General features: G+C 31.3%; 1 protein-coding gene across 2 annotated transcripts in view; it reads left to right on the top strand.

The window, feature by feature from the left end:
• Positions 1-13,703, top strand: part of LOC139528520 (neural cell adhesion molecule 1-like) — a 29,901-nt gene that overhangs the window by 2,981 nt on the left and 13,217 nt on the right. For both annotated transcript variants that reach the window (XM_071324543.1, XM_071324542.1), the window contains exons 4-13: positions 88-396; positions 1,200-1,481; positions 1,788-2,060; positions 2,966-3,250; positions 4,234-4,514; positions 5,085-5,188; positions 5,872-5,910; positions 7,828-7,869; positions 9,269-9,304; positions 11,347-11,385. In XM_071324543.1, coding sequence (XP_071180644.1) covers positions 88-396; positions 1,200-1,481; positions 1,788-2,060; positions 2,966-3,250; positions 4,234-4,514; positions 5,085-5,188; positions 5,872-5,910; positions 7,828-7,869; positions 9,269-9,304; positions 11,347-11,385 — 1,690 coding nt within the window. The remainder of the gene's footprint in view (positions 1-87; positions 397-1,199; positions 1,482-1,787; positions 2,061-2,965; positions 3,251-4,233; positions 4,515-5,084; positions 5,189-5,871; positions 5,911-7,827; positions 7,870-9,268; positions 9,305-11,346; positions 11,386-13,703) is intronic.

Genomic DNA, 13,703 nt, shown 5'->3' with positions numbered 1-13,703 from the left:
TGTATTTGATCCTTTTGATTCTTGATTTAAACACTCACAACGCTCTTCTGAATCACTGTGCTTACATTTCTATTTCTTCTTATGTAGATAATTCTCCTCCAGTTGTTAAAATTTCGGTTAAAGAGCCTGTCGTCATGTATGATAATGTAACTCTAACTTGTCATATAACTTCCCTGACTGATGACACAAAAATAGTGTGGTTCGTGCAAAATGAAACGTTGTTGAGAGCAATAAACAACAATGATAAGTACAAGGTAACAACCAGCAAGTCACAGCAGCTGTCTAACTTAACAATAACATCCGTTAGGCACGAAGACGAAATGAATTATACGTGCAAGGCAACAAATTTTATACAGACAGGGAAAAGTTATCCAATGCATTTGAGTGTATTTGAAAGTAAGACTTTATTCATATATGCACCATGCAAGTATGTTATACCAGTTACGAATACTATCTCTTTATTCATCCAATCGTGCAAAGAAAATGCATAGTGAAAATTTTACATTTTTACATGTCATTAGATATTGTAGATACAACTTGACTTCATGCAAATATACCTGATTTTAAAAACTGATCGGTTCCAGAATTGGCAAAATAAAGGCAAAAGAAGTATACTGCTTTACAAAAGTCATACATCGATTGAGAGAAAATAAATCCGGATTACAAACTACAACCGAGAGTAACACATTAACTTAAAGAGGATGTATGTCATTTGTTTTGCTGACTATTGCTTTGTGTTGTGGTGCTTACATTACAACATCATTACAATTAAAATAACGAGATAGAAAGCTAGGTAAACATAAGTCAAATACGAATCGAGATTGGCCTGCATTGAAGTACTGTAATTTTGATTACATCTTAATCTCTGGCTGATATTTTTCTTAAGGCGTTTATACCACAGCTTTTAATTTGTACGTATAATGATTCACTCTTAGAAAAACCGCAAATCCCAATTACAGCCATTAATTATATATAAGAGCAATAGAAACATAATACAAATATTCAAATATTTGATCGAACACGCAGTTTTCAATATATGAAAGATTCCATCCGTTTCCTTATTGGGAACAAAATGCACTTTAGTTAGTTAATGTCCGTATAAAAAGTATGCACGCATATATAGCAGGAGATATCTTGGTGCTCTCAATGAACTTTTGTCGATTTCCCAATTTTTGTAAATCCTGATTGTGATTTTACAGATCCTATTGTAAACGTTTCAAAAACTATTACGGCTAAAGCTGGAACTAACACAACAATGTGGTGTGAAGTGTCTACATCATCTAAAGCAATAGGTATCTCCTGGATAAAGAATGGTCGTATCATACAAATTACAAACAGTACAAAATATGGTGGAGGAACCATATCGTCTCCTTCTCTGGAGATCTCCAACGTACAACAGGCGGAGGAAGGGAATTATACATGTCTGGCAACAAATCCGATAGGAACAGGAAATCAAACTGTGTTTTTGGCTATTGTTTTAGGTAAATTATTGAAATCAATATATTTCGTTTAATTGGTATCATTATAAGTATTGCAAATAATTAATAATATTCGCCATTGAATATTATCTTTCGACTATATTATCTGAGATGTTCAAGAAAATGTCTCAGTATTTGTCATTAAAACGAACATAACCAAGTTTTAATTTATAATATTTTACATAATACCCTTTATGTAAATATTAGAAAGTTTTAAAATAAAAAAAAACAGTTCATACGTAATGGCAACAAAGCATATAGTGTTGATTTAAATGTATGTTTCATAATATCTATCCTTTCTATTAATAGATCCTATCGCAAACATTTCGAGTGAGTCTGTTATACTGGGGAATAACATAACTGTATCCTGTTATGTTCATTTGTCAACTAAAGAGACTAACATCACGTGGCTGAAAAATGACAAAATAATACAAATAAAAGGAAGTGAGAAATATGATGTCGGAACTTTTTCATATGAGATATACCATGTGCAACTGGAAGATGAAGGACACTATACATGTCAAGCATCAAGCCCTATAGGAATAGTGACGAGTCAACCTGTATCCTTGAGCGTTATTACTTGTAAGTCATCATTATAATATTTATAATAATTATTTCGTTGTATGCCACCCTTGCAATAGTAGCGAAACATTATGTTTTCTAATATAGTGGTCTATCAGTAGAACATACGATATTGGCCTTCTGCGTTCATGCCAAATAAGAGGTGATGATGTTGAACTGTTACACTATTGTCCAAAGTAAACGGAGATTTGAGCACTTGTAGACATGTTTTAACCCAACAAAATCATTGTTTTGACTTTTCAAATTAAGAGCCTGTTATTAGTTATATATAAGTGGACATCATTCGTTGCTGTCTATCATATATGTTCTAAATAAATTGATTTACATATGAATCTGGTAGTTGGTGTGCTCGTTTATACTGTAACGTATTATATATATATATACATAAAATCACACTAAACGTTTAATTCCTGGAAATGATCTGATATTTATAAACTTCTCTTTTGCGGTAAATAATTCGGTAGTAAAAACAATGTATTTATCTTGTTGATTGAAAGTGTGTTCCGGCTATTTTAGAAATAATGTTAGGTTAATATCATATATAATTTATCGGGGAAAATCCCTATTAGCACGCGAATATCAACCACTTAGCTTGATAATTGTTGACATAAATAAGTAGCAAATTGATTTAAAAAAGATATCGGCAATTATGTGTTAGTAAGATCAGATTTATTTTCGATACTAGATTTCTGCAGAAATATGTTTTCAATTTGTTCTTCATACGATCATACGATGTATTGTATGGCACAATATTTACTTTTATTCACCTTTTTGTTTGTTGTTTTCTTTGATGTGACAAAAACAAGAAAGTAATGATGAATTCACTAACTGAAAATATTTACTTAAAGAGTGTCAAGTGTGTACTGAGAACAACTAGTTGAATCATTTTTCATTTTTTTTATCAGTTCCAATCGCTAATATATCGGATATTGCACCTGCAAAAGCTGGAACTAACATTACTATATCATGTTATGTTCCGTCTTCGTCTAAAGCAACAAATATTACCTGGTTAAAGGATGGTGTTATAATAAATATCACCAGAAATAGGAAGTATGGTGGAGGAACTGTGTCATCTCCCTCCCTTCAAATTTACCACCTACGACTTGCAGATGAAGGAAATTATACATGTCAGGCAACAAATATTATAGACATAGGGAGGAGTCAACCTGTCTTCCTAACAGTAAATTTGGGTACGTTGTTTTCTTTTTTTAGTAAAATATTATTATTAATATTATAATAACAATTGTTTGCTTGATGTACTAGGGGGGAGAGGGGACTCGATGGCCAAGTAGTCTAAGTAGTTCTACTACTGTAATCAATAGTCAATTTAACACTGTGGTTGTGAATCCAAACCCCGCTCATGCGTTTGCACTCAATTCACATCTTAATTGACTAGAATTGTCATTAAAGTTTAATATTCAAGGAATCTAAACCAAGTCGGATACACAATGCAAACATTGTTGCGTAATGGTTAATGACAAAAAAATTGACTACATGTTTTCACTGGTAGTTTTGCTTAAGTACTAAATAGTCAAGCTATTCATTTATATTCATTTGTTATATCTGTATCAAAGCTACAATAAAAATATCTCTAAAAATGGAAATAATGCGTTATTAAATTACTTGGGTATGTAAGAATCTTGATTATATTTCTTTCTACATAGGTACATAGCAAGTAAATTATATAGTACATAAAGACTCGTGTCCGAATAAGCTTTAAAGCTTAATAATATGTTTTGTATTTGTTATTAAAAGTTCCACCAGTTGTTAGTATATCGGAGATCAAACCTGCTGCCATGGGAACAAATATAACTTTGATTTGTAATATAAATTCTTTGACTGAAGAAATAAATGTCACATGGTTTAAGAACAGTGTAATCTTAAATATACACAATACTGATACGTCACATACAATCGGAGGATCTGTTTTTCATCAAACCCTGACTTTAAATTTCCTTGAGGTAGACGACGGGGGAAACTATAGTTGTAAAGCTACAAATAAAGCAGGCGATGGGTTGAGTAAGCTTGTACATCTAAGTCTGTTTGAAAGTAAGTAGAAGATTCATTTATCGGTTAACAACTCTAGAATATAATCAATCAACATACTAATATTGAAGTGAGATTATAAATGTATAATGTCCCTCGTCATAATTTATTTTATTGTCTTTTTCAGATGTTACAAAGGAAACATCATCATTACATACCAGTGGAGCACACATATTCTCATCATATCCGTTATATTCAACTGAAACATTTGAGTCTTCGAAAACAACATACCTAAGTTCATATGAATCTCCAAAAAGGACATTGACTTCCACAAAAATCTTACAATCAATTAGCAAAATACCAGTACCAACAGCTAGTGTAAAACACATTGAACCAACTTATTTCGTGCAAACAAGTGCTACAACTTTATATAATATTCACCCTTCTTCAACCAGTTTAACACTACAGGTAATTTTAAAAGTTCATATAGCTGCAAATAATGAAATCCGAAGTTAAAGAGATGATATTAATTCAAATTGAACCAAAATACAGCTACTTTATAAATATGCTAAGATATGGTTTGAGTGCCAATGAGACAACTCTCCATTCAGGTCACAATTTGTAAAAGTAAAGTATTATAGGTCAAAGTACGGTTTTCAACACGTAGCCTTGCCTCGCATATAACAGCAAGATATAAAGGGCCCAAAAAAGTGTAAACAATGTTTATTTATGACACAAACGAAATATTAGAATCATTAATTTGAACAGCAGTTAAAGTATATTTGATATTCAAACCAAAAGTACTGAACACAAAGAATTAACACGTTCATCACATTCGTTGTATTGAAATGAAACAAGCAATTCTTCGAAAACAACGTATATATGTTCCATGATTTCATGAATTTAATATTCAACAATAAGTCATATATTTAACATAGAGCATCCTTTGATTTTGTTTTGAATTATTTTTGAATAAAATATATTGTTATTTGTAACCTAGACCCTTATTTTCAATTTCTGCTATTTTTTTATTTTTAGGCAAATAGTGATAATCGAACAAATGTAAATGCTTGGATTATAACGACTGTCATCATTTGTATTGTGGAAGCAATTGTTATTACCCTAGTCGTCTATATAAGATGGTAAGTTTATGTTAGACTGGCATTGTTTCAAAGTATATGCATATAGCTCTATACATCGTAGGATACTGCTTCCAAGGGTTAACTAAACACATGTAACGAGGATGTATCACATTTGAAGTATTCTATAAAATAATATAAATCTAACTGGGCAATATATATCTAAAAAATATTGATAGGTTAAAATAAATCTTAATAAATTTATCAGGTTGATGTTTATCTTAACTTATGTAACCGGGGGATATCACTCATTGAACATTTAACAGATTAATACTAGTCTTAACACATGCACAATTAACATGGTAATATTAATCGCAACAAATGTTATAGGGAAATATACATCTAAATTTTACGTCTAGCATCTACATAAAGAAATGGTTTTAATATATCAATCTTATCACATTTTTCAGATGTTGACGGAACATTATCTTGTTAAATACTTGTAGATTACTTTTTTCTTTACTTATTGCAATTACTAATGATAAGAACTGTTAACTGTCAAAGCGTTATCATAAACTGTTAACTGTACAAGCTTTATTTATAGATTTTGTTATAGACTATTATATTGAGTATAATTCTTTTTCTCCGACTTTTTTCAGCAAAGAAAATTGTAATTTGATTCAAATTATTGTGTGCAAAGAATTTCGCCTATAGGATAGTAATACTAATGTAAAAAGCTTTTGTAGGTTAAAAAGAAAACAGAATATTAAAGATGAGATGCACAGGTTAGTTGTTAAGTCTTTTTAAGCACGTTTCTTTAAAAAATATCTTTAATGAACATCGACTGAAATTGTTTTTTTCTCAAGTTTTATGGTTACAATCATACATTGCTTGCTATGCACATATGTAAGTGTGTTTGCTCTCAAACGTTTTCATGTCTTTGAATACAAGAATACTCGTCTAATCTGTTAATTCTCCTATTATTTCATTTTTGATCGTGTCATAATATTTGAGTATGAATTGTCACGACGTGTGATGCATAAATGTCAGAAGACGCATTTCTATTTCCGCATCTGCATTTGGAGTTCAACGTTATTCCGTCATATTCCTGACTTGGTACAGGTATTTTCTTATTTGGATTAAACCTGGCTATATATCTAGCTAAACATTTTACCTCGCATAAAATTCCATTATATCGACAACGATGTTGAAATAAAACAGACAGACATAATAGGTAAATATGTCAACAATATGAATACAGCAATCAACATTGTGTTATTTACTAAATCACAATAAAAAAAAATTATGTAAACAAACATTTACCATGTCACAAATACAAAGAGGGGATATGCAAGTACAGAGTACGTAGTCTTATGTATAAAAAATAAGACAAAAAGTCATATATACAAAGCATTTTATCAAAAATGAAAGACAAGAACACAAATAATATACTAAAACAATAACATAATGACGGGGTGTATAAGTATAGAGCCATGTCGTTTAAGAGAAAAGAAACGTAAACGTACAATTACACAATAACGAGATGTATAAGTACATAGCCAAATCAAATTGATTACACCAGAATCGACTAAACAGTAAAAGTCATAGTCATAGTATCCAGAATCTATACTACAAGACAATCGTATATGGTTTGTGAAGTTGATACGGAAACGTATCATCATGGTCTTGCTACCTTCCTATGAACTTTTTTACAAAAAGAACGAGACGTTCTTAATCATACCCCTGATTCATAAACTTTCTACTCAAACACCGGTGACGTTTAACAAAGTCTGAGTAGTTGCTGCATGCTCTTGAATACCGAATAAGTTGGGACATGTATATCCCATATGCAGGTACAGTTGGTATATTGGGAATACGGAATCTTGGCTCACACCGAATGCTAAGATATAAAGAACCCCATAAATGACTACTGTAAAATAATTCAAACACGAAAACCAACTGTCTAATTTTTATGAAAAAAGAACGAAAAACGAGAACCACTTATGAACCACACCAACAAACGACAACCACTAAACATCAGGCTATGTACGTAGGTCAGGTGAATACGCATGCAGCAGATTTACACGGTTAAACAGGTTCCAACCATTTCACTAAACTGAAATAATATATGTTTATCAATACTAAATCTTTATTAGATGGAACTAGGTCAGTTAAACAGTTACTTTTAAAGCTTTTTTTTTTTTTTTTTTTATCTTATACAAGAATAAAGCAATATTTCATGTTATAAAAATCATAGATAACAGAATTCTAAATGTGCACGACAGACGCGCGTCCGGCCTACAAAAGACAATGATGCACAAATCAAAACATTATAAAAAGGCAAAATAAAGAACCTAGTAATAGACCATCGACAACTTTACTGGAAGGTTTTTCCTGATAAAGCTAAGGTTATCTATGACTTAGGTAAAAAATCCTTAGTATTTTTAAAATTCAAAGTGTTGTAAACAGATGATGTACAATTTTGACAATATCAATGATCATTTGTGACAACACACAGAAGTGCTGACTACTGGGCTGGTGAACCCGTCTAGAACCTCCATCAACAGTTGCATAAAAATAGACTCATCATATATACCAGAATTAAAATTGTATAAGTTAAACATTAGTTTCAATATGAAAGACTCATTATTGACGATCAAATCACAACGTTAAATAATTACATGCAATATCCTTACTTTTAGGAAAATAAGAGATCAACAACAGGAAATGATGGATAATTTAACGTAAGTAATTTAATCTAAAAATAACTTAAGTCCATTTTAATGTCTATATGCTACTGTTCATTACAATGCTGTTACGAATAGGTATTTGTTTTAGAGATATCAAAATCAATGTGAATCAACCCACCATTTTTGTTTGAAAAGGCTTCTTCTAAGTCCGTTATTTAGTTCTACAAATTTAACTTTCTAACACTCATGTTTGATATCGAACTAATATGTGATAACTTGGTCGTTCCTTTTTGCCACAGAAACCATGTACGAATAGAATTCAAATTATCAGCATACAATATAAAGTGTTGCAAATACATATTACAAGATCAAATATCAAATTATTATACCAAGTCGGAAACATCTGACAACGCCATCAAAATATAAAAAAAGTTAAACAAAAGAAATAAAGAAATTTCATCATATGACAAGTTTAACTACTTCATTAAAAGAACGATCTGCAGCTTTTTGACTGTCTACTTACTTCTTATAAATAAGTTGATAATTTCATGAAAAGAAATATACAAAATCACTGAATCCGCTATTCCGAGGTTGATTCTTACCACTAATTTTCCTTCTTTTTTTTTATGAAATTCAATAATCTGTTATCTTGTATTTTTGTTGAACAAAAAATAAACCATCTAAATCAATTTTGAATGATTATATTCCTGTTATAACTCTTCTGATATCATATACATGTATATATGTCTACATATAGAGATTTGATCGTTGTTTATTCATAGATTTATTGTTATCAAACAAATATACCTATCTACATTTTATTTATATGCCATAGTCACACCTCATTATGTCGCCTTCTTGTTTTCTATAGGATTATAATGTAGTATCAGAATTATTTTTAAACATTTTACAGCATTCAAAATTGTATAACAAAAATATTTAAAGTGCGCTTAAACCATTTTCTCAACATGCTCAACGTAATATTTTTATATCAACAGCCAATGATAGACATTTTTCGCCTTGCAGTCGAATAATAGTGAAAAATAAATTAACAAACATATAGAACTCCGACGTTATGATTGCTTTACGCATGTTTAGTAAATTATTCGTGAGATCTGAAGCATTCGATACACAATGTAAATATGATATAGGGGCCATCAGTATCAATCATCCGTGAAATCAATTCAGCAACACAATTTTAATTCGTTTGATCAATGGTGTATGCAAAAAGGCCCACAACTGATCTGCGCGAACAATCTGTTTACATAAACTACAAATCTACCTAATGAATTATGAAATGGTCTTATGTTTATTTTGCTGTTTGTTTAAGGTTAGGACTACAAAATTGCAATGGGTTTCCTGGCTAATTGAAGTCAGACAGTTCCGTCATAACTTTGTAAATTATTCCTTTTTAGTGATGCAATATGACTAATTATGAATTATTCATTACTAGGATCGGGACACAAAGTGTTATATTGGGTAACGGAACGTAAGTAATTAAGTTGCAAAAAAAAAAATATATTCTAAAGAAAGCATTCGGTTGGTCTCACATCAAAAGCCTTAATTTGGGAACACTTGGATAACTCAAATGAAACCCTATATGGTGCGTCGACATGTTAAGCTTCTCTACCTACTGGGCATGCATCACCCGCTATACAGATGCACATTCAAGCAAAGTATCACAATCGAGAATAGGACAATTGTCTAGAATTTGCATTACTTCACAATCGGGAATAGGACACAGTTCAACTAATTTTAATGGGATATTTCTGTATATATATATTATAAACATAAAGGAGTAGATTAGATAAGACCCTTTTTTTTTGCCCCAAAATATAGCAGTTTTACAAAGTTGTAAAAATGTAATCTTTTAGCTATTTATTGGAAAGACGAATGCTCCTGCTACACAAATATGGACTGTTTTTGACTATACAATGCACATATATCGGGTACTAACATCATTAAGTCATGCTAAATTACTGAAATCTTCACAATTTTAGCATTTTAGTTTAATCTTAGACGGTTTCCGTCTTAAATTACTGTGGCCGCATTCGTGTTCATTCAAAATATTGAAATATAAGTTGTATTTGATTATAATACATTACATATATAAAGGTTTGGGGTGAACACGGATGCGGCCACTTTCATTTTTGACAAAAACCATCTAAAAAGTGACGTTTTTTTTGCATATTTGATAGATTTTTCATATTTAAGCTTGAATCGGAACGTTTTTAATGACTTAATCAGTTAAAATCTTTCACATAAACAAATTGAATAAATTATAATAGACACTCAAGTGTTTAAAAAGTGTTCAAAATCTTTCGTTAGATGAACCTGAAATTTGAGGCCAAAATCGGCCCTTACCGGACCTACTCCTTTTAGCGTTTACTAAATTGTAATTTAGAATTAGAAATTGTTTCACTATGTATTAAGATTATGGTTTTACTTTCTTACTATGATACTCAAAAGTTTAGCTTGAGGATGTGTTGTCTCTTTGACGCATTGCTCATTTCCATTCTTGATTTTATAATGTGAATTAAAAAAAATCTTGATTCATACCTTAAGTAAAAAGTGAATAAGCTTAAAATATTTATAGGTTTGACTTCATTTCGGGGTACAAATGTACTTGATATTTATAATTTCGGACCTTATATTTGCATTTGTATTACTTGGGTTTCAAATTGAAAGAAAATAAATCTAGTGTTTGCTTAAATTTTGACAAATAATCGCTTATGAGACAAAGAGGTCTTATATGAAAAGAAAATAAATGGGGGTTATCGGGCAAATGATTTGCCTTGTATTGGAATGAAAATATCCAAAGAGTCCAAACATCTGTTAAAAAATCCTAAACCTCACCAAAGTACATCCGTAAATTGGTCAGACTTTGATAATATTAAACATATAAAGTGGGAGACCAAATAAGGAATAGAGCAAACTAGAAATCGATAAGCAATGGGCAATATTAATTGTTGTTAGTTCAAATACAATGCCATATGAATGAACAGGTAAATAGATATAAGAAGATGTTGTATGAGTGCTAATGCGACAACTCTCCATCCAAGTCACAGTTAGTCAAATTAACCATTATATGACAAAGTACGGTCTGAAGAGTCCCCACCCACACCGAACATCAAAAACACATTATGGAGGTATAAAATAAAGGCAACAGTAGTATACCGCTGTTCAAAACTCATAAATCGATAGAAAAAAACAAATCAGTGTTGCAAACTAAAACTGAGGGAAACGCATTAAATATAAGAGAACAACGACACAACATTAAAATGTAACACACACGGACACGAACTAAGCATTATACAAAATCCAATGAGAATAACAAATATAACATCAAAACTAAATGCATGAAAACTTTATAACTCGCACTGTACGCACCTTAACTTTTCGTCATAACTATGACATTTGTGACAATTTAAGTACATGTCTTTACAAGTAATAAATATAATTTAGCACATATATATGAAATACTTTCTTATATTGAAGCAATTAGACGCATATGGTATTATGTTTTGATAGGTATAGAGGAACGCCAAGTTTTATAATGGACAACGGAACGTAAGTGATTGGTTGTATTAATGAAGGCACATATTGCGCCTCACCCTTATTTGCTAGAAAAGACGTTACTTGAATATACACGTAATGAAATACCACTTTATTGAAGTTAAATTTATAAAAAAGCTGAATTCCCATCTAAAGTTTTTACATATATTTGTAAATTAAGCTGTTACTTAATATCATTTGATACGCTGGTTTCAATATAAGTTATGCGGATGCCTTTTCATGAATAAATTCAAAGAAGGTTATTTATTGCATGATTTTGAAGCACTTTTCGTGATTTTCCTTCACCAGAAACGCTCAGCGAGAAACATTAAATTGTCGATCTTAACCTTGATCAGACTTTTAATTTTTACATTAATTACGTTTTGCCAACAAAATGTAGACATACAATTAAATATTTGTGATATTCGAATGCTTTATAAAGACGAAAAAAATTTGAGAATGGAAATGGGGAATGTGCCAAAGAGACAACAACCCGACTATAGAAAAAAACAACAGCAGAAGGTCACCAACAGGTCTTCAATGTAGCGAGAAATTCCCGCACCCGGAGGCGTCCTTCAGCTGGCCCCTAAACAAATATATACTAGTTCAGTGATAATGAACGCCATACTAATTTCCAATTGTAAACAAAAAACTAAAATTAAAATAATACAAGACTAACAAAGGCCAGAGGCTCCTGACTTTGGACAGTCGCAAAAAATGCGGCGGGGTTAAACATGTTTGTGAGATCTCAACCCTCTCCTATACCTCTAGCCAATGAAGAAAAGTAAACGCATAACAATACGCACATTAAAAATTCCGTTCAAGAGAAGTCCGAGTCTGATGTCAGAAGATGTAACGAAAGAAAATAAGCAATATGACAATCATACATAAATAACATCAAACTACTAGCAGTTAGCTGACATGACAGCTCCAGACTTCAATTAAACTGACTGAAAGATTATGATTTCATCATATGAACAACAGGCACAATCCTTCCCGTTAGGGGTTTAGTATCATACCATCATAACATATATGAGAAGCACATAACCCGTGTCATGCCAACAACTGGTTTTTGAATAAATGTGTTTAGTTCTGATGCAAAGACCCTATAAGTGAATCAATATTAACGCCAAAATATGCAATCTTTAATGACCTGACAACAGTATCGTAACTATATCCCTTCTTAATAAGTCTATTCAAAGGTTTTGTTAGTTTTTGAGGTGAATACTGACACCTTTGTGCTTTATAAAGAATATTTCCATAAAAAATTGGATGTGAAATACCTGAACGTATAAGAAGTCTGCATGTTGAGCTATATTTACGAATGATGTCCTTATACCGATGATAAAATTTAGTAAATGTTTTGACTAGTTTGTGAGATCGAAAACCCTGGTGTAATAATTTTTCAGTAATACATAAATTCTCTCGTTAAAATCTAAAACATTGTTACATACACGAGCGAATCGTACAAGTTGAGATATATAAACACCGTAAGATGGTGACAAGGGAACGCCACCATCTAAAAATGGATAATTAACGATAGGAAATGACAAATCATCTCTTTTATCATAAATTTTAGTATTTAGCTTTCCGTTTGTGATATAGATATCAAGATCGAGGAAAGGGCAGTGGTCATTGTTAGTATTAGCTTTATTTAAAGTAAGTACAACAGGATAAATTTCTAAGACTACGAAAAGACAAAAGGAAAATGCTTTAAACCTAAAGACAGAACGAATAGATCCATCATAAACTTGTAGTTATCTGAGGCCGTGTTCACATTGACCTACACTCGGTGTGGTGTTAGTGTAACTCACACATAAACTAAACATAATTGCGTTCCCATTGATAAAACTCAATGTATACATGTAGTTTAAATCATGTTTTGTCTACATGCATTCGATAGTCGATGTAAGCCATGTGTAGGTTAAGTGTACACAAAAGTAGGTATTCAGAACTTTAATTGCCCCATGTATAAAAAGAAACTATTTTTCTAATAAATTGATACTTATAACACTTATTAATAAAGTTCTTTACAGAAATATTTGACTAAACTTGATATATTTATTTGTTATTAAAAAACTTTACGTGGCCTTATTAACCCCTAATCAAGACTTATCCATCATCATTACCGAACACATAATTTATTTGAAAAGGTCTTCCCGAATCGATTGGACGTACACCCTGACAGAAATATTTACCACTGGTCTTTATACTCAAACAACGATTCACACTTAAATGCATTACTGAAAAAAGGGTGAGGTTAATTGTTTGTTTGTGTAGTATCTCAGATCCGTTAAAATGCAATTAGAAATAAAAAAAAACATTCCCCCCTC

This window comes from Mytilus edulis, chromosome 6, assembly GCF_963676685.1.
Source record: "Mytilus edulis chromosome 6, xbMytEdul2.2, whole genome shotgun sequence".
Lineage (NCBI taxonomy): Eukaryota > Metazoa > Mollusca > Bivalvia > Mytilida > Mytilidae > Mytilus > Mytilus edulis.
The sequence above is the reverse complement of the archived record's forward strand: the minus strand, read 5'-3'. Positions and strand labels throughout refer to the sequence as shown.